Source organism: Rana temporaria, chromosome 2 (assembly GCF_905171775.1).
Source record: "Rana temporaria chromosome 2, aRanTem1.1, whole genome shotgun sequence".
In the NCBI taxonomy this organism is placed as follows: Eukaryota; Metazoa; Chordata; class Amphibia; order Anura; family Ranidae; genus Rana; species Rana temporaria.
Window position 1 is genome coordinate 243,376,256 of NC_053490.1, and position 21,652 is coordinate 243,397,907.

At 39.6% G+C, this 21,652-nt stretch overlaps 1 protein-coding gene across 2 annotated transcripts in view; it reads left to right on the forward strand.

Moving 5' to 3' along the window:
• Positions 1 to 21,652, forward strand: part of ATP2A3 (ATPase sarcoplasmic/endoplasmic reticulum Ca2+ transporting 3) — a 262,677-nt gene that overhangs the window by 206,588 nt on the left and 34,437 nt on the right. For both annotated transcript variants that reach the window (XM_040336717.1, XM_040336716.1), the window contains exons 9-12: positions 7,018 to 7,106; positions 12,671 to 12,773; positions 14,812 to 14,943; positions 17,310 to 17,429. In XM_040336717.1, coding sequence (XP_040192651.1) covers positions 7,018 to 7,106; positions 12,671 to 12,773; positions 14,812 to 14,943; positions 17,310 to 17,429 — 444 coding nt within the window. The remainder of the gene's footprint in view (positions 1 to 7,017; positions 7,107 to 12,670; positions 12,774 to 14,811; positions 14,944 to 17,309; positions 17,430 to 21,652) is intronic.

Consider the following 21,652-nt stretch of genomic DNA (forward strand, 5'->3'; position numbering starts at 1 on the left):
AAGGGCATGGTATTCACTAATCCTGAAGATGGTAGTGGGAGACCCTTGGACTCTTCCTCTACGGCCAGACCTGCTATCGCAAGGTCCAATCCTCCACCCTGCCTTACGGCATCTAAATTTGACGGCCTGGAGGCTGAATCCCTGATTCTCAAGGGTAGAGGTCTGTCTCAGAAAGTAATCTCTACCCTAATCAGAGCCAGGAAACCGGTCTCTAGGGTGATTTATTACAGGGTCTGGAAGGCCTATGTAGGCTGGTGTGAGTCCAAGCGATGGCTTTCTCGCAAGTTTACCATCGATAGAGTATTACGTTTTCTCCAGCTAGGAGTGGATAAAGGACTGGCATTAAGCACAATCAAGGGACAGATTTCAGCTTTGTCAGTGTGGTTTCAGCGGCCGCTGGCCACCCACTCGCTGGTTAAGACCTTCATTCAAGGGGTCTTGCGTATTAATCCTCCAGTTAAATCCCCAATTTGTCCGTGGGATTTAAATCTTGTTCTGTCAAGTTTACAGAAACAACCTTTTGAGCCGTTGGCTGAAATTCCTTTGGTTTTACTGACAAGGAAGTTGGTATTTTTGGTCGCCATAGTTTCCGCCAGAAGAGTATCGGAACTGGCAGCCTTATCCTGTAAGGAACCATATCTTATTTTACATAAGGACAAAGTCGTTCTCCGCCCTCATCCTTCCTTCCTACCAAAGGTTATATCCAGTTTTCATCTAAACCAGGATTTGGTATTACCATCCTTCTTTCCTAAACCTACTTCCAGAAAGGAAGGGTTGCTGCATACCTTGGATATTGTGAGGGCCATGAAGGCCTATCTTAAAGCTACAGAGAAGATCCGGAAAACAGATGTGTTGTTCATTTTACCGGATGGGCCCAAGAAGGGGCAGGCAGCTGCAAAATCCACCATCTCGAGGTGGATTAAACAGTTAATCACTCAGGCCTACGGCTTGAAGGGGTTGCCTCCTCCGTTATCATTAAAGGCTCATTCTACTAGGGCCATGGGCGCATCCTGGGCAGCACACCACCAGATCTCTATGGCTCAAGTTTGCAAGGCGGCAACCTGGTCTTCTGTCCACACGTTTACAAAATTCTACCAGTTGGACGTAAGAAGGAATACTGATACAGCCTTTGGGCAGGCAGTGCTGCAGGCTGCAGTTTGAGACCCTCGGATTCCGGGGGCTCCCTTTTGAGTTAAATTTAAAAATTATTTTTCTCAACTAAGTTGGATTTATTATGATTTGAGTATATCTCTAAATTAAATCCTTTTGTCTTGGAGATGTTCTCCCTCCCCTCATTGTAAGCATTGCTTTGGGACATCCCATATAGTAATGAATATGCCGCTCTGTGTCCCGTGATGTACGATAAAGAAAAAGAGATTTTTAATACAGCTTACCTGTAAAATCTTTTTCTTGGAGTACATCACGGGACACAGAGCTCCCACCCCTCTTTTGGGGACCATTTTGGGAGGCATACTGCTTGCTACAAAACTGAGGTACTCCTCCTATGGGAGGGGGTTATATAGGGAGGGCCATTTCCTGTTTGAGATTGCCAGTGTCCATCACCTGAAGGTACTCCATATAACCCATATAGTAATGAATATGCCGCTCTGTGTCCCGTGATGTACTCCAAGAAAAAGATTTTACAGGTAAGCTGTATTAAAAATCTCTTATTTTAGATTTCATATGGTTTCACTCATGTGGCAAGTACGTTGAGATCTTTTGATTTGGGTAATTGTGCTGTAAAGGTATCATTTTAATGTATTTATAAATGATATATACAGGTCATTCTAAAAAAATTAGCATATTGTGATAAAGTTCATTATTTTCTGTAATGTACTGATAAACATTAGACTTTCATATATTTTAGATGCGTTACACACAACTGAAGTAGTTCAAGCCTTTTTATTGTTTTAATATTGATGATTTTGGCATACAGCTCATGAAAACCCCAAATTTCTATCTCAAAAAATTAGCATATCATGAAAAGGTTCTCTAAACGAGCTCTTAACCTAATCATCTGAATCATCTAATTAACTCTAAACACCTGCAAAAGATTCCTGAGGCTTTTAAAAACTCCCAGCCTGGTTCATTACTCCAAACTGCAATCATGGGTAAGACTGCCGACCTGACTGCTGTCCAGAAGGCCATCATTGACACCCTCAAGCAAGAGGGTAAGACACAGAAAGAAATTTCTTAACGAATAGGCTGTTCCCAGAGTGCTGTATCAAGGCACCTCAGTGGGAAGTCTGTGGGAAGGAAAAAGTGTGGCAGAAAACGCTGCACAACGAGAAGAGGTGACCGGACCCTGAGGAAGATTGTGGAGAAGGACCGATTCCAGACCTTGGGGGACCTGCGGAAGCAGTGGACTGAGTATGGAGTAGAAACATCCAGAGCCACTGTGTACAGGCGTGTGCAGGAAATGGGCTACAGGTGCCGCATTCCCCAGGTCAAGCCACTTTTGAACCAGAAACAGCGGCAGAAGCGCCTGACCTGGGCTACAGAGAAGCAACACTGGACTGTTGCTCAGTGGTCCAAAGTACTTTTTTCGGATGAAAGCTAATTTTGCATGTCATTCGGTAATCAAGGTGCCAGAGTCTGGAGGAAGACTGGGGAGAGGGAAATGCCTGAAGTCCAGTGTCAAGTACCCACAGTCAGTGATGGTCTGGGGTGCCATGTCAGCTGCTGGTGTTGGTCTACTGTGTTTTATCAAGGGCAGGGTGAATGCAGCTAGCTATCAGGAGATTTTGGAGCACTTCATGCTTCCATCTGCTGAAAAGCTTTATGTAGATGAAGATTTCATTTTCAGCACGACCTGGCACCTGCTCACAGTGCCAAAACCACTGGAAAATGGTTTACTGACCATGGTATTACTGTGCTCAATTGGCCTGCCAACTCTCCTGACCTGAACCCCATAGAGAATCTGTGGGATATTGGGAAGAGAAAGTTCAGAGACGCAAGACCCAACACTCTGGATGAGCTTAAGGCTGCTACCGAAGCATCCTGGGCCTCCATAACACCTCAGCAGTGCCACAGGCTGATTGCCTCCATGCCACGCCGTACTGAAGCAGTCATTTCTGCAAAAGGATTCCCGACCAAGTATTGAGTGCATAACTGAACATAATTATTTGAAGGTTGACTTTTTTTTTATTAAAAACACTTCTTTTATTGGTCGGATGAAATATGCTAATTTTTTTAGATAGGAATTTTGGGTTTTCATGAGCTGTATGCCAAAATCATCAATATTAAAACAATAAAAAGGCTTGAACTACTTCAGTTGTGTGTAATGAATCTAAAATATATGAAAGTCTAATGTTTATCAGTACATTACAGAAAATAATGAACTTTATCACAATATGCTAATTTTTTGAGAATGACCTGTGTATATATAGAGTTTTGAGATTTTAAGAAGCATTTCAGTATTTGAAGAGAACACTAAGCTATGTAATGTAAATCCGTCCTTGCAAGATGTCTTATCAGCTGACCTGAATGTGCTGGTTGATTGAGCTGCTTCTTGACAAATGAGGCTCAATGTTGGGCATTCTGAGATTGTTAAAAACATGCATGCATATACAGTTTGTTTTTCTACATCGTTTGAAAATGTTTAATACTTTTCCTCAGAAGCATGTAAAATAATATTGTAGAATGTTGATTGAGGGAGTTATCTTGTTGCCTTTAGGGATCAGGAAGGAATTTTCTTCCCTGTTGGAGCATATTGGATTCCCACCATGTGTGCTTTGTTTTAACACACAAGTAGATGGTGCATTCTTTCTTTTTACGTTGTGCTTATGTGCATCGTTTTCCACAGCAGAAGCCAAAAGTACTGGTTTTCTTTAGCAAGGCTATAATGCATTGAAGTACAGTGCATTTAAGAATTGCTTCTGCAACTGTTGTTAATGGTTATTGCTGAAGGCACAACTGGCATTAATGGGGCATTGTAAATAATAGATGGGTGTCATTGCCATGGAAGAAATAACCAGAAAATGCTATACATTGCGGGGGAATTGGAATACTGGAATTTGTCTGCGATGCCTTTCCTCCTTATTGGAATTTGTTGGTGATATGTATGTGGGGAGCTGTTATTAGATGACCATGTTGGTAATAATTGAATACACCTGACCCATAGCAAAAGTTTTGGTAGAATTCCCAGATACATATTAACCCTATTAACTTTGTTTTCCAAGGAGATTTGTTGTCCAATTTTCACCACATTTCCCTATAGAACCGGTCATGCCATTGAATAAGAAACTATAGTTTTAGGTCATCAAAGTTGTAGCACCTATTCTGAATTCAACAAGAGTAGAGTCTTGAATAGAGAATAAATGTACTCTTTTTATAGTCACCCCTTTAGTTGTTGGGTATACGATAAAGTGTTTTAACACTTGTGTACTGGTTGTGTATCCATTTATTTTTTTGTCCATCCTCGTGTTTCTTTTCCATCTGCTTTGTAATCTACAGTAGCAAATGGTCATTTGCTAGTGAACACTGCCTGTCACCTACACATCTGCACTGTAAACCAATATTTGTGTGCTTACTTATCCACTTGCTTACTGGACACATATACCCTCTTCCTGCCCTGGCCAATTTTCAGCTTTCGGCGCTATCACACTTTGAGTGACTATTGCGCTGTCATGCTACACTGTACCCATATGAATGAAAATCTCATATACCAATAATAAAAATAATTGCCCCACGTTTTCCCTTGTATTTGAACTCCGGACCCCTCCCAGTATGTGCTTATGAAAGATGCTCATGAAAGACTTGTGTAGCTATAGCAGTAACATTGACACCTCAGGGGTGCCCAACCTTTTTTAAAAAGCGAGGGCCACTTTAGCGACTTGGTAACCGGTTTGCGGGGCATGATGAGTGGAGCACAGATCTGTGTTTTTTCTGCAAATACAGAGCAGACACAGACAAAGCCTGCTCTACTCCATGGGCCCTTCAATCCGCCCAGACGGAGAGAGACAGACCCCTCTTTTTTTAAGCGGATCGTATTGGAGATAGGCGGGTGTAAAAGGACACAAATCGGTTTACATCTGCTGCTCTATAGAGGTGAATGACTGGGTCCGCCTAAAGAAGAAAAAAACAGGCGGAACAGACCGGGCCTAAGGCTGCTTTCACACTGATGTGGGTGCAGCACAATGCACCTGTGGCTTTCCTGCAGGTTACTTGCACTATGCCAAAGAAATTCTATTTGGGGCTTGCTGACCTGCCATCCCAGAGCAGAAGGTGGTGGGCCACCTCAGAGGGATGGCGGCCCCCTGGCCAGCGCTCTGGCACCCCTGTCCTACTACTTTTTGGAGTTCTGCTTTAAATCAAGCCGTGCTAATAAAGGTTTAACAAACAAAATAAACAAATTCTTCATCTGTCAAGCTTAAACTACAACCTCAATGATTTTGATCTGTATTCTACGGAAACCTAACTGCATAACATACATTTTCAATGTGTTTTATCCTCCTAATTCATTGGTGACATGTTTGCAGCAAGTACAAAGATTGTGCATTCTTATTTAGTTATATCCAGCTAACTAGGTAATAGTCACATTTAGTGTAAAGCAGATGATAATAATTTCAATTTTCAGGTGGAAGGTAATATCATTTGATTCCCCCATCAAGGCAATCAGTGTGGATTGTTGAATGCCTCCTGCAGCACTGGTGTGTTCTGCCAGCGGGGGGCGCAGGGAGCCTTCCCTGACAGCAGAACACCATGCTTACTGCTGGCGGCTTAGCCACCAGCAGTAATTGCATGTAAAAAATCCAACAGGCTGGCTGTAACCAAATCAATCAATGAATCAATCAATGAATCAACTTTGGTACAATTAGCCTGCTGAACCAGCTGTATTTAGAGCCATGTATGGCTCTGCTTAAGGGTGAATTCACACCTGTCAATGCACTGTGTCTGTGGGTACATGCAAGAGCGTCAGAAGGGGCTCTCGTGATTAGGAAGCCCCTTTGAAAGCAATGGGAGACTACCAGCTCTCCCAGGTAATCACGCCCACTTGTATGTAAACTCTAATGCCCCTGTACACACGATCTGTTCGTCTGATGAAAACGGACCGATGGATTTTTTCATCAGATATCCGATGAAGCTGACATTCATCAGTCTTGCCTACACACCATCGGTTAAAAATTAGATCGTGTCAACGCAGTGACGTAAAACACAATGACGTGCTGAGAAAAATGAAGTTTAATGCTTCTCGGCATGCGTCGACTTGATTCTGAGCATGCGTGGATTTTTGACCGATGGATTTCCCCACTGACGATCGTTTTTTTTCGATCGGTTTTTTAACCATTCGAAAATTTTAAAACGGGTTCTATTTTTTTTTTTACTAGATGCGTTTACTGTTTGAGCGTTCCTTCCAATTAGCAGAATAGTGTGTGCAAAATGCCACTTTTTTTTTTTTTTTTTTTTTTAAAGCAGCTTTTCTCCTGCCAGGTGAAAGTGTTTTGGGGAGGTGAGTAAATTCTCACTGTGCTATGCTGTGGTTCACATGTGAATGATCGGCCCTGGACGCAGACTGCATTAAGGACCAATCACTTGCATGTAATCGCAGCTTGAGAGATTACATGCAAGAGCCAACAGCCTCCCTTTGCTTTCAATGGGGCTAGTGGGGCTAAATGGGTGCAGTAAGTACAGTCTAAATTAAAAAACTTTCAGGTCCACTCGACATTATGCAGTGTGATGTTTCATGGCTAAAAAAAAAAAAAATCTTTTTGTTTTCTTTAAATTATTATTGCTAGTTGCCGGATGTAAATATTCTTCATTCAGCTTGTGATGCTCAGGAGATGGTTTTTTTTTATGCCATGGTTGAACTGTTCATTTGCAGTGTTCCTAAAATCTGTTTTAGAGAACCAGGGGCAATCATGTAGAACAAAAAGCAGAAAGCTAAAGTGGTTCAGTGCCAGCATTTTCAACTATTTTACAAGCTGTATGACCTTGTTTGGACATTTTTTAATTGTAAAATGGGTTACATGGATTAACTAATATGTAAGCTAAATATTCTTTTCTTCTTCTTTTAAGATGTTTATAGTTGAGAAGATTGAAGGAACGCATTGCAGTCTTAATGAATTCAGCATCACTGGCTCTACCTATGCTCCAGAAGGTCAAATGTGAGTATTCTGTGTGACCATTTGAATATGGGAATGGGCTTTATACCTTCTTGCTAGCAGGCACCTCCGAAATATAATAAACCGCAGTAGCATCTGCTATATTGGCATCGGCTTAAGAACCAAAAAAATCTAGAATGATGTAAGCTTTTATTACTCATGTAACTGGAGTTACAGAACTGGAGCCATGAAACTGTTGGGGTAAATTGATGGGGTAACATTTTATGTTTCATAAACTCCCATCTTTTCTGAGGACTGTAAGGTGCAGAATTTGTACGGAGAGGTGGTTTGAAGGAGATGTAAAAAAATCCATCTATGTCGCATTAGAACAGCCTAGGGGTGGCCTTCACGGTCGAAATAAATTATCCTGCCAACTTCACACCTCTAGTTTGACTTAATCTACCAGTAAACATGGCTAGATTAGATTAAAGATGACAAAAGTTGCACCAATAAAGTTTTTGCTGATGGCTTCCAGTAATACAACTTTGTTAGCTGTGTGCAGTCATTTTTAAAAGCCATTACATTTTCCAGCACTTTTAGTCAAATTGGAGACCAACCAATCTTTATCATTCATGCAAATATCCTAATGCCTATAGAGTGTAGAATTATTTAAGACTTTCAGTGCCTCTTCTCAAGCAAATATTCTCCAGGGTTAAATACTTTAGGTATCTGTCATGCTAAGGATGACTGTTCCAAACCAAATTTACAAAGTGGCAGCTCAAATATTTATAACCCTATTTGTGTAATGAGCTGTGTTTGATAACTTGAGTGCCAGCCAACTTGTTTGAGTTGTCTTCAGCATATTTCCATTGTATCCTTCTCTTCATATTGTGTGTGATTGAGATATATATATATATATATATATATATATATATATATATATATATATATATATATATATATAATGTGTTTGTGTACCTTTTTAGAGAGTCGTCATTATTCAAAATTATTATTATAATTATTCAAAATAATTATTCAAAATAAATTGAAAAGTTCTAATAATGTAATGTGTGGCATGGGAAAATGATTTTCACTTCTAGATTGTTATATTCAAATTAAAACACATTTAAAGAATGAAAAAATGTGTTGGTATTTGAGGCAGTGGAAAGATTGTGGACAGTGTTTGTCTCAGTTTTCCCAAATACGCATAGTGAGGGACTCCAGGATTCATGGCTGATGTGGATAAAACTCTCAATCTTTAAAGTGGATGTAAACCCAATTTTTTATTTTATTTTTGCTGTCAGTGTAGAGCAGTGTTTCTCAACTCCAGTCCTCGGGGCGCACCAACAGGTCTTGTTTTCAGGCTTTCCATTATTGTGCACAGGTGATTTTATCAGTTTCACTGCCTTAGTAATTAGCACAGCAGTTTGATCTGAGGGAAATCCTGAAAACATGACCTGTTGGTGCGCCCCGAGGACTGGAGTTGAGAAACACTGGTGTAGAGTATAAGATTTCCTATCCTCTGTGCCCAGTCTTGCCACAAATAGTTGATCCAGCTCTGAGCAAACCTCTTTTCTTTTTTCAGTGAGATAAACGGACAAACAGGAGAAAACTTTTGTCCGTTCTTCCCCCTTGCTGTGAATGACAGGTTATTTACATATCTCATGCACTAGCCTAAACCGGCATTATTTTTTAATTCCCACCCCTTTTCTGAAGTCGTGGTTACTTTTCTGGATTTTGACTGGATGTTGGTGGTCGTAGCAGAAATTGGTGTAAGGAATACACAGGAGAAAATGCATTTTGACAAGGGGAGTGTAAAGGTGGACGGGAAGTCTACTGACATCACGACTCCACCCACCGAGCTCCAGACTACCGACCCACCCACAGAATCTGCAGTTTTTCAGTTCTTATTACAGACAGAGGGGAGACATTTGATAGGTAAGGATACATGCAGGAGGCATGTATATCCTTATAGATCAGCACTATGGCAGTAGTGAGAGTGAATTTACATCCACTTTAAGTTCTGTTCTGGGTCCTGGAGACAAATAGCTTTGTAGAGCTTTGTGTGGGATAAAGCATCCATTCCTAGTTCTGTATCTTACCTGCTAGATAGACCTGTTGATTATTCCCAGACATCTGTAGGCTTTCATATATGTGAGTTGACTGATGCTTAGGGCTCTTTGCTTTGAGTACTTGCTATTGTGTGAAAAGTTAGCTGAATACAATAGAAGTCCTGTTTGTGTTGGGGATTCCATTAGGGCACCCCATTAAATGGTTTACTGCTACCAATACCTTTTGCACACTTCCCCCTTACAACTTGGTGCTCTGATATGAGTAGCGACCTGTTTAAAAAAATTGAGAAGCTTATAAAACAGCTTATATTGGCAAATGGTAGCCAGCAAAAAAATATTTTACGGTGTGCAGATGCAACAGCTAACTTTAGTGACATAACCGTTAAATGGCACATGTAAATTAGCTGTCAAAACTATTCTTGTTTAAGGGTAACAGTCCATAAAGTGGAAACGGCCCCAGTGCCAGAAATAACAAATATACGAGTGGCTAGGATTTTGGGACTGCAGTGCAATCCAAATGGGGGGGGGGGGAATGATAAACGGGGCACATCAAAAACCAGAAGTTGGCTCGGTATACCCTCACTTTGCAGTATCCCACACCTTACTGTATCACGTAAAGAAGGAATGAGAGCAAGTTGTGGCATAGTTGGTGGTTCCCCTGTCTCACACAAGGGTGGTGTTGTATCTGGCCCATTCTCACGTGTTGGTTGGTCTTTTTGAGGTAGACCTAAAAAGTAGGCTCAGCAGCATTTTGTTCTGGCCTGGTATAAACAAAGCAGTTGAGTAATTTATGAATCTTACCCTGAGTGTCAAAGTGATGACACTGCAACAAGGGTGCCCCCAGACCCCCCTCCCCCATTTGAATGAGTATAAGGGTACATTTTACCCTTACTCATTCACCCAAAACAGTGTAAAAAAAGAAATCAGATTGTTTTTGACAATTCCTTTATTAAAAAACTAAAAACAATGCCCCCCCAGTGTAGATCCTCATCAGTCACAATGCCTGATGCCACTGCTAGCTTGGAAAAAAAAGTCAGATTTGCCATCTGACAGGTTTTAATTAGCTAAGGGGTGATCATCCCCTTTTGACATTGACCACTGCATGTCCACCCCTTAGCTTGGCCTTGACCAGGCCCCTTGGCTATTTAAGAACTGTCAGACAGAGCGCAACTTTTTTTGGGGGGGGGCAGTTGTGATTGACGATGGATCTACACCGGTGGACATTGTTTTTGTTTCTTTATAATACAGGAATTGTCAAAAATGGTCTGTTTTTTTATTTATTTTTTAAACTTTTTTGGAGAATGAATTGGGGTAGATGCTGGTGGCCACTGGCTCTAAAGATTTGAATCCGACCCACATCAAAACCGCAACTGAACCGCTGAAGTGAAAACCTTAGTGAAAACGAACAAGAAATTTACACCGGACATGTGTGAACCTAGCCTTAATGTTTTCAATAAGTGAAGTGCCAGTCATCATCAGGGTTTTTCCCCATTTGAACTTATGTATAGAAGATAACCCCCCGGAGACTTCTGAATTTAGCCCAGGTAACATGGATGCAAGAATTCCACACCTAACACAAGTGTAATCAAACACAAAAAATATTCCGTTGGAAAGGGGAGAGTATAGCCTCTTTTACAATGAAAAGTTAAATAAAAAATAAAATGTGCCAACATCCCATTGAGTATATAGAACAATAGGATCAAGGAATTGATCTTGCATTGGCTGCCTGGAACCAATAAACATCAACTCATAGATCAAAAAGGGGAACAAGGGATTTGGGGATTTTGGATGGGGGCTTTATCGTGGCACTGATAAGAGACGGTATGGTAAAAATTAACAATTTTATTATTACACATCAAACAATATACAATAAAATGACATTTAGGGACAGGCCCCACATTGCACATCAGAAAGCGTTAAACCAACTGTGTTAAAATGCAGGAAGTCGATGACCTCGACCGGTTTCGCGGTTTTACCGCTTCTTCAGGAGGAAGTTTCTAGAAGGTATGCATAAGACATATAAATGAACAGGCATAAAGTACAATAGAGGTAAATAATAAGTTAAAAATAAATAACAGTACGTTCCTCAACGGAGAAAAACTCACCCAGACTGGTCATAAGGTCGTACACAGAACCTGGTTGGAACCTTCTTTGGCGCATGGAGGGGGATTTTTATTAACACGGGCTCTGATAGGGTAAAGGGTATGGTCAGTATGTAATGTTAAGAAAGGGCAATAGCTTACGTGAGGTTGGACACCAGTTGGTGAGAGAGGGGGGGGGGAGTGTTTTTAGGGAGGGAAAAAGGGGGGGTGGGGGAAGGGGAAGAGAAAGTGCTGGGTAGTGATGGAAAAGGGGGTGGGGAGGAACCAGGAAGGGGGGGGGGTTAGTTGGTGGGCCAAAGGGGGGGAAGGGGGGCGGGGCGACAAAAAATATTCCCTTCTGTCACAGACCACTGCTGGCACAGTATGAAGAGGACGGGGACCATGTTGCTTTTTAGATGGACCTACCCTGTAATCTCATCTGTTTGGACATGAATCTTTACAATATTTGAACAAGTGATGAGCATTCACATTTCAGGGACACCGGAAACTGCACTTCTCTCCTTACTCCCAAATCTCTGTTAAATGTCTTTACCTAGAAACTAGAGGTCTAATCTCTCTTCTTCCATCAAGAACTAGATCACCTGCAGCTCATGGAGAAACTGACAGCTCAGTTAAATTATACATTTTTTAGCAGTATATCTCCATTTAAAGTATCTGGATTGCACTAGTTCACATTGTTACTATATTTTGGTACACCCTCACCCCCATTCATTTATATGTAATATTGCACCAAGGGGTCATTTACCCAGTCGGTGGGTCTTGCATCACTCCCTTGTTTGTTTTAGTTACACAGCGCATCACCATCACCCATTCACGTTTCCATTTTTCTGGCGAGGACAGATTATCAGGTGATCGCAGCAGTGCCCCCTAGCGTTCAGTATCAATAGCGCAAGAGCCCTTCTATTTCTACTCTTCAATCTGTTTTTTGGTTTTTTTTTTCTCTCCCCACACTTTTTGGTTTTCCCTCTTGCTTACTTTTCTCTTTATTGCTTACTTGAGTTCTGACTGTTTAAGAAACGTTTTGTGGAACTACTTCCTTGGATTGGGCTGTTCCTTCTTGGCGACTACCCTAACTACTTTTTCCTTTCTCACATCTCTTCTCTTCTTACTGCATGCCGCCTTTTAATTTTTGTCACTCTTATCTGTTTTATCTCCTATCCCATTACCAGGTCAACCCATGTTCTGCATGGTGATCCCCTCACAACATTGTTTTTTTTCTAGGTTCTGTCCTGGCCCCACTATTTTGGTTGATAATGTATCTTTTAGTGACACTGCAGTCATTTTTTATTTTGTCCTATCCTGTAGTACAGGTCAGCTCTTTGTACCCCTTTTACATTTTGTGCTGGAAATGTTCAACAAACTTTTTAGTGTTTTAATAGAAAAAATATATATTTTTATGTGTTTTCAATAGTGTACAGTTCTGGTTACTAATGCATTTTTCCTTTTTAAACAGCTTAAAAGATGAGCAGATTGTTCAGTGTGGTCAGTATGATGGTTTGGTGGAATTGGCCACAATTTGTGCTCTTTGCAATGATTCATCTTTGGATTTCAATCAGGTTGGTATGCTGCAAGTTCAACATGTAATGGAATGTATTTAATATAAAAAACATGTTTTAGGAGGCAAAAGTTGTTTACCCTTCAGATAAGTGTTGTGGCCGCAATTCCATTCTTGTTGCCTGGCAGTACTGCAATATAATCTTTTTAGTAATCACTAAGTGATAGTTTTGAATATTAAATCAAGTATGTTTAGTCATATGACAAAATTAGAGGAGATATATATATATATATATATATATATATATCAGTACAGACCAAAAGTTTGGACACACCTTCTCATTCAAAGAGTTTTCTTTATTTTCATGACTATGAAAATTGTACATTCACACTGAAGGCATCAAAACTATGAATTATACATGACAAAAAGGTTCTTCAAAGTAGCCACCTTTTGCTTTGATTACTGCTTGGCACACTCTTGGCATTCTCTTGATGAGCTTCAAGAGGTAGTCACCTGGCGCAGCACCCCATCACTCTCCTTCTTGATCAAATAGCCCTTACCCAGCCTGGAGGTGTGTTTGGGGTCATTGTCCTGTTGAAAAATAAATGATGGTCCAACTAAACGCAAACCGGATGGAATAGCATGCCGCTGCAAGATGCTGTGGTAGCCATGCTGGTTCAGTATGCCTTCAATTTTGATTAAATCTCCAACAGTGTCACCAGCAAAGCACCCCCACACCATCACACCTCCTCCTCCATGCTTCACGATGGGAACCAGGCATGTAGAGTCCATCCGTTCACCTTTTCTGCGTCGCACAAAGACACGGGGGTTGGAACCAAAGATCTCAAGTTTGGACTCATCAGACCAAAGCACAGATTTCCACTGGTCTAATGTCCATTCCTTGTGTTCTTTAGCCCAAACAAGTCTCTTCTGCTTGTTGCCTTTCTTTAGCAGTGGTTTCCTAGCAGATATTCTACCATGAAGGCCTGATTCACACAGTCTCCTCTTAACAGTTCTAGAGATGTGTCTGCTGCAAAAGGTGGCTACTTTGAATAACCTATAATATGACATTTATTTTCAGTTGTTTCACACATATATAACTTTTTAGTTCAACCAGCGAGTTGAATGAAAAAGTGCCAATTACACATTTGAGGTGCATGGGGGAGTCACTCCAACCATACTATTGTGTTCTTACGGCAGGGACGGTTGTACAAAATCGATTTATGGATCGACTTCTGTACAACCAGGGTTGCCTATACATGGATCGGGTACCTGCGGCCAAATTCCAATCCATGTATGGCTGGCTTAAGCATTTAGAACACACCAACAGAAAACAAATTCAGAAATGTTGTTCAGACAATGACATTTTTTCACTAATTTCACAAATTGTATTTTTTTATTTTTCACAAATAAAGATATTTTAAACAGATCCTATTTAGAAAACTGCATTGTAGGGTTTTCTTTATACCTGCCTGGGTTCCAACTTGATACCTGAGAACTTCAAATTTTCACTACTTGTCTGTATGCCAGTAAACAAACTATGCTGTGCTAAGTATGCCATCAATAGATGTTAAAGTAATAGGTGGGCTAAATATGGAGACGCCAATGGGGCCAATGTCAATATTTATTTTTATATTTGCATATCAAACTTCAGATGAAACCTTTTGACATGTGATTTTTACAATATCAGTTTAAATTACTCAGGTTTTCTTTATTCTCTATATCTCGAAACTAGCTATAACTGCTAGTGTAATTGATGAGACTGTGTGGGGTTTATTTACTAAAAAATTATTTTTTTACATAGTGGTTTGTTCATTGAAATTGCATTTAAATGTGATTGGTATGAATGCAGCACAATCACATGTTCTCAAGCTATTTTCGAATCAAATGTCATTGAAAAAAAAAGTGCATAGGAAGCATACTACATTATGACCACTAAATGGATCTGTGGAGCATTTTCCTTTTTGTTAATGGATCCCAAAGTGTTCCTTCAGAGCTGATTTTGTAATATTTACTGCAAGCTACTGATTTTATATTGTGTTGCTATTTTACTATAGTAGACAGGACCTATGTTTATAATGTCAGTGTTTATTTTTTAGTCAAAGGGAGTATACGAAAAGGTGGGAGAAGCAACAGAGACTGCTTTAACCTGTCTGGTGGAGAAAATGAATGTCTTCAACACCGATTTGCACAAGCTTTCGAAGGTGGAACGAGCCAATGCCTGCAATTCTGTGAGTACACCTTCAAACTGAGGGTTTTTATGTAACACTTGTACTTTGAAAGGGAAACCAGGCAAAACACACAATCCAGTCATAATCCAGCACTGTAGGTGGGTAAAACGGAGCTGAGGGAAAAACTAGGACTTACTGATTAAACCAAAATATAAACCTGTATTATATTGCAGCTTACCAATTCTTAGTTGTGATGGCTGTATTTGTGTGTTTTTTTTTTTTCTTAGGCTTTCTTCTATTTTCATCTGGTGATCCAGCCAATAAGTCTGTTTTTTTTCAACAGACAAGCTCTCTTACAGATTGAGTGTATACAAAAATTAGACAAGCCATTCAACATTGACAGGGGTACTTAAAATGATCTGCTTTTATTTATTCATGTAAAACTTTTATCTCAAAAGAAAGTTTGCTGTAACTGATTAAATACTATTGGCTGTAGTTCAGCTTTAATTAGTGTATTTAAATCTATTGGTACATCTAAAGCCTCGTACACACGGTCAGACTTTTTGCCAACAAACTTCAAAATTAGCAAGTTTTCCAAAAAATCCGACCGGGTGTACGCTCCATCGGACAAACTTTTTCAGTTTTCATCGGACAAAAGTTCCCTCTGCAAACGGACAAACTTTTCAGCAACAAAAGTCTGATGGTGCCTAGTGCGACCGTGTGTACAGAAATCCATCAGACTTGTGTCCAAAGTACAAACACACATGCCCAGAACCAATGTTAAAATCAACCAACAATGGCAGAAGTTGACCAAACGGTGGGCGGTAAAGAGCAGAAGAGAGCAGAAAAAACACGTGTTTGGGAAAGTTTGCAGGAAAGTGCCCGGCCAACTCCCTTCGGACAAAAATCCACGGAAAAGTTTGAAGTCCGATCGTGTGTATGAGGCTTTACACTCCCCACCCTCTGAACTGGCAATACTGCTGTCCACATGTGCCCCCTGTGCTCCTTCATCCATAGTGGGGGCACTCTAATACAGGAGGTGTGTTACTGATCAGATCACCAGTAGAAGAAAGCCTAAAAAAAGAAAACTAATTAATGCAACCTTCACATCCAAGATTTGGCAAGCTTACAATTTATGTTTTGGGTACAATACCGTTTTAGGAGTGGGTTGACACGTGTAGATGGGTTGGATGTACTACTCCAATGAGATACCTGATTCTTAAATGTTTTTTCTTTGTCAAAGTTCAATAAAAACTGATAAAAAAAACAAAAAACTGGGTTGACACTGTTGCATTGTTGCCCTCTAATGCCATTAATTCTTGCACCTTGCCAATGCATCTGCTTTGCAGCATACCCGAGTATATGATAATATGCTACTGTACGCTGCTGTTTGCTGCATTACAAAACAAATGGTGCATGCAGCTTTTTTGGTGCCTTGGCCCATTTAAATAAATGGGCTGACTTAATGCAAGTGGGTTAAAAACACAGCAATAGTGTGAATCCATGCTAACCGTACTGTAAATTGCACACCTCAAAAGCAAAAATGTCTGGTTCACTGATCTACTTCTGTGCTTATTGGTTTTCCAGACAAGTTGTAAAGCACAAGCAACCAGAGTCCATTCAGCAGAAAACCATCCTTTTCTTTTCCTCAGCTCTGGGGAGTTCATTTGGAAATTGTAGCAGATTGAAGCTACTGTTTCTGCTTACAACCAAAAAACAAATACATGAAATCTAATATTTTGATTACCTTATATTTATTTTTTCATTCGTATGTTAGCAATGTTTTTGCTATTCCACTGCTTATTAGGTCTTCACTTATGCAACTTAAACCACATTCATAAAAAAATTATATTCTTCTGTGTTGTATGTAGGTGTTCTACAGATCCTGCGGTTTCAGTGTGTAAAATCGTTCATGCAGTTTACAAAAGGCTGTATTTGACTAAAAACAAGCTCAGATTGTGTTGTACTGCTCAGTGTAAATTTCAATGCATTCACAAACTGTAAATTAATTTAGTATGTATTTTGTATTTATGTATATTGCACACTTTAATGAGCAAATTTACTAAGGTTAGCTCTAATATTTTGGCCTTTTATTGGCTGTTAGATGATGAGGTACAAAGATGACTTCTGTAACCCAGTACGTCATTGCAAGTTGGCTTGTGTTGTACCCATATAATTAGAAAATTAGTCTTGGGTATTGAATATCTAATTTGGTGAATGTCTGTCAGGCATAGTCCTTTAGTGCAAAGGCATTGTTATAGTTTTCCTATGGATTTTCAGTATGTAAAGTATGACTGGTACAAGAAGCAAAGACGAGGAGTTACATTTTTTATTTTTACTCTAAAATCAAGAAATGTGACTGATCAACTTTTTATAACCACAGAAATCTTTTTTTTTATTTTTTTTTATTTTTTATGTTGAAACAGGTTATTAGGAAGCTGATGAAGAAGGAATGTACCTTGGAGTTCTCTCGAGATCGCAAATCCATGTCTGTGTATTGTACACCCCTTGGTTCCAGTGCTGCTGGTACAAAGATGTTTGTTAAGGTAACCGCATTCTCTGTGTCTTTTTTTATAATTCTTATCTGAAAATGACTTCTGCACTTCTTATTTTCTTCTATTGTAGATGTTATATGCAAAAAGCCCATTATTATTTGACACAAATTGCCTTGTAAGGGGCTGTAACAGTCCATCTCTACCTCTCACCATTCTCACGTTTTTAACATAGGATACAACTTTTATTCTTAACGTGTCCTTGACATTTCCCTTCCAGTGTTGCTGAATAGCTCTTATATTCAGTACCTTTATCTTTCCTGAAGTTATTCCTCTGGATTCAGATTCATCCAGGAATCCTCATCCTCTTCTTCCTAGACTGATGATAACCCACAGTTCATATGAGCTGAGGTCAACCCACTTGGATGGCTCCCACCTCTCCAAACTGGAGGAACCATATCTCACCCTCATACTAATGATCACCAGAAACACACCACCAAAAAGAATGTAAACCCATGATCCGCTTTCCATATATCAACTCATGCCTTCCTTATGGATGATCACATTTCTTTTTGTGCTAATGACCTCATAATGGCCTGCAGACTACCTCTTCCAGACTGTTGATCAGCTTTAACAACTGACCTGGCATAACTGAACACACATAAACTTTTCATCACACCCCCACAGACACATTTTGTTCACATTTTATCTATTTTTCTCTTGACAGAAATAACAAACATTTTATCCATTAATAGATAATTGTGTCTCTTCATAAAATCAAGCAATATACCAACAAATAAACCTATCATTTTAAATGCCCTGCACATATTTAAAAACATTTTTTTTTTTTTAATGGTTACCAAGCAGGCTGTTTTGCTGCCTTTTTCTTTTTTGTATTCCCTTATACATAAGGGTTCTAGCGCCACCTAGAGGGTAACGGCAATATAACAAATCACAATCCAATTGGGCTACATAGATAAAGCCACTATAATTTATTATTTTTTTACATTCCATGAAGTTTTAACTTATGGGAGATGGTTTGTTTTACTTATCTGGATCAAGAGTAAAACCATGATCTCAGTTATATGTAATGCTATAAATCGTTTCAGAGCACTATTAGTGTAAAAAGATTGTAGTGCAAGCTTTCAAAGCATGTTGGGCTCTTAAGCAATAGGAGCTGACCGTAAGAAACTGGAATTTTATACATGAAACAGAGATATAGATATCAACTTGACACAGACAAGTGGCATTAGGTGATAATAAAATTAGGATACATAGACGAGGATCAATGTATCTATGAGTCAGAAGAGAAATCCTGTTACCTGGTGCCAAGTCATTTTTGGTTGTATGCTGGCCTATAAATATCTAAGCCCTGCACCCTATACATACCTAAACCCTGTACTTTGCAGGATATGCACTCCTGGACCCACCTCAGATTAACACTAAGGACACAAAGGCATTTTTTCCCACACTGACATTGATGCAGCTCCATTTTTGCTCTTGGAAACACCACTGATGCAGGGGGTTTTTTCCCTTCAGTATGCAATTTCCCATTTTTGCCCTGTGCTCTGGATTGCCTTGTCCCAGCACTGGTGACGCATAACATTTCTGTCTCTGTTTAGGCTGAGCAGGCTCTTCTAAATTTGCCCTCCCTTTCCAATTTTTCTTTTTGTGTTTTTAAAGGCACAATCCACATAGAAGACCTTGTTTTATGTTGCATGCATATTTATGGTTTTAACATGAAACTTTGTCGCATACTGTATGGCACCCCCCCCCCCCTTTCCTCTTTTTTAATTAACTAAATGTGAGGTTGCATTACCTTCATTCCCATAACATACATTCCCATAACATACAGTACCTCCATATAGACCTGGGGCTGAGTAGGGGGAAAAAATGCAAGAGCCTGTGCATTGCACCCATGATAGAACACATTGATTGTAGCAGCAGTGCTCTGCAGGCTTCTATACAAAAATGTAGTAAATGCACATTTGGTCATAAGATCAGTGTTGATGCATTTATTACTTTATTGCAAAAGGTGAATAGTGCTTTTAAAATGCACTGCAACACAGAAGTAATTTTAGTTGTGGTCTTTCCTGCAGAAGTTAACTGCAACATAAATGTCAGCTTTGTGGTTTAATCTTCATGCCCACTGGATGTTATGCTAACTCTTCTAGACTCCTTTTTTTTCCTGGCGGCAGCGTTTTGGCAGAAAAAAATCTTGATTCTTGTAAACACTTGTAATATGTTTGGGCGCATCAAGCGCTTGGGATTTGATACATTTCAATGACTGGACTAAATTATTCTTCTGGCCAATGAGTTAACACTCAATCGCTAAACGCACGTTTAGACGCATCAAGTGTTTTTCTGCTAAAACGCTACTGCTCCTGAATGCGTTGGCTGTAGGGTTTTTTCTGACTCTAATCGCCTAACAGTGAATCTGTTTGCTGGCATTATCTTTGTCCAGTTTCACTGACAAACAGTACCTGCAGGGTATTTTTGCACACGTGATCAGGTATACTAAATTAGAGGATTAGCAGGAGAATGTGTCTTGTAGAATATCATCAAAAAGTTTATCTATTTCAGTAGTTCAATTAAAAAAGTGAAACATACAGTTGTGCTCATAAGTTTACATATCCTGGCAGAATTTGATTTATTGGCTGTTTTTTTAGAATATAAATTGCCTAAAAACATTTTTCACTCATGGTTAGTGTTTGGCTGATGCCATTTTTTAACTGTGTTTACTCTTTTTAAATCCTAATGGCAACATAAACTACCCAAATGACCCTGATAAAAAGTTTACATACCCTGGTGATTTTGGCCTGATGACATGCACACAAGGTGACACAAAGGGATTTGAATGGCTATTAAAGGTAACTGTACTCACCTGTGATCTGTTTGCTTGTAATTAGTGTGTGTGTGTATAAAAAGTCAATGAGTTTCTGGACTTATGACAGTCACGGTCAGGTAGAAAAATAGTTTGGGATGCAAATAAAAACCCACAAATTTCAGGTGAAATACATGGCTCTGAAAACATGTGGTGTTGCTGTTTTTAAAGAAGATGCACAATAAGGAGGCACTTGAAGAAAAATGTGCTGCATGGTCGAGTCGCCAGAAGAAAGCCTTTACTACGCAAATGCCACAAAATATCCCGTTTACAATGCGCCAAACAGCACAGAGACAAGCCTCAAACCTTCTGACACAAAGTCGTTTGGAGTGATGAGACCAAAATTTAGCTTTTTAGCCACAACAATAAATGCTACATTTGGAGAGTCAGCAAGGCCTATAATGAAAGGTACACATTCCTACTGTGAAACACGGAGGTGGGTCGCTGATGTTTTGGGAATGTGTGAGCTACAAAGGCACAGGAAATTTGGTCAAAATTGATGGCAAGATGAATGCAGTATGGTATCAAAAAATACTGGAGGAACATTTGCATTCATCAGGAAGCTGCACATGGGACATACTTGGACATTCCAACATGGCAATGATCCAAAACACAAGGTCAAGTCGACCTGTCATTGGCTACAGCAGAATAAAGTGAAGGTTCTGGAGTGGCCATCTCAGTCTCCTGACCTCACTATCATTGAGCAACTCTGGGGAGATCTCCAACATGCAGTTCAGGCAAGACAGACCAAGAATTTCCAGGAACTGGAGTTTTTTTGCCAAGAGGAATGGGCAGCTTTACCATCTGAGAAGATAAAGAGCCTCATCCACAAATACCACAAAATACTTCAAGCTGTCATTGATGTTAAAGGGGGCAATACATGGTATAAAGAACTGGGGTATGTAAACTTTTGATCAGGGTTATTTGGTTAGTTTCTGTTGTTACTATGATTAAAAAAGATTAAACACAGTTGATTAATAATAAATGGCTTCAGCCAAACACTAACCATGAGTGAAAAAAAGTTTTTGTGTTATCATTCATATTCTCTGAAAAATGGCCCAAAAAATCATAAATTCTGCCAGGGTATGTAAACTTATGAGCACAACATGTTATGTTTCAAACATGTTTTTCTTTTGATTTTGATGATTATGGTTTACAGCTAGTGAAAACCCAAAATTCAGTATCTCCTAAAATGTTAATATTACACAAGACCAATAAAAAAAAGGCTTTTTAATACATAAATATTGGCTTGCTGAAAAGTGTGTCCATGTATAGTATGCAACCAATACTTAGTTACTTACTTAGTTGGGACTCCTTTTGCATGAATTACTTCATCAATGCGGCGTGGCATAAAGGGAATCGGCCTGTGTTACGGAAACCCAGATTTCTTTGA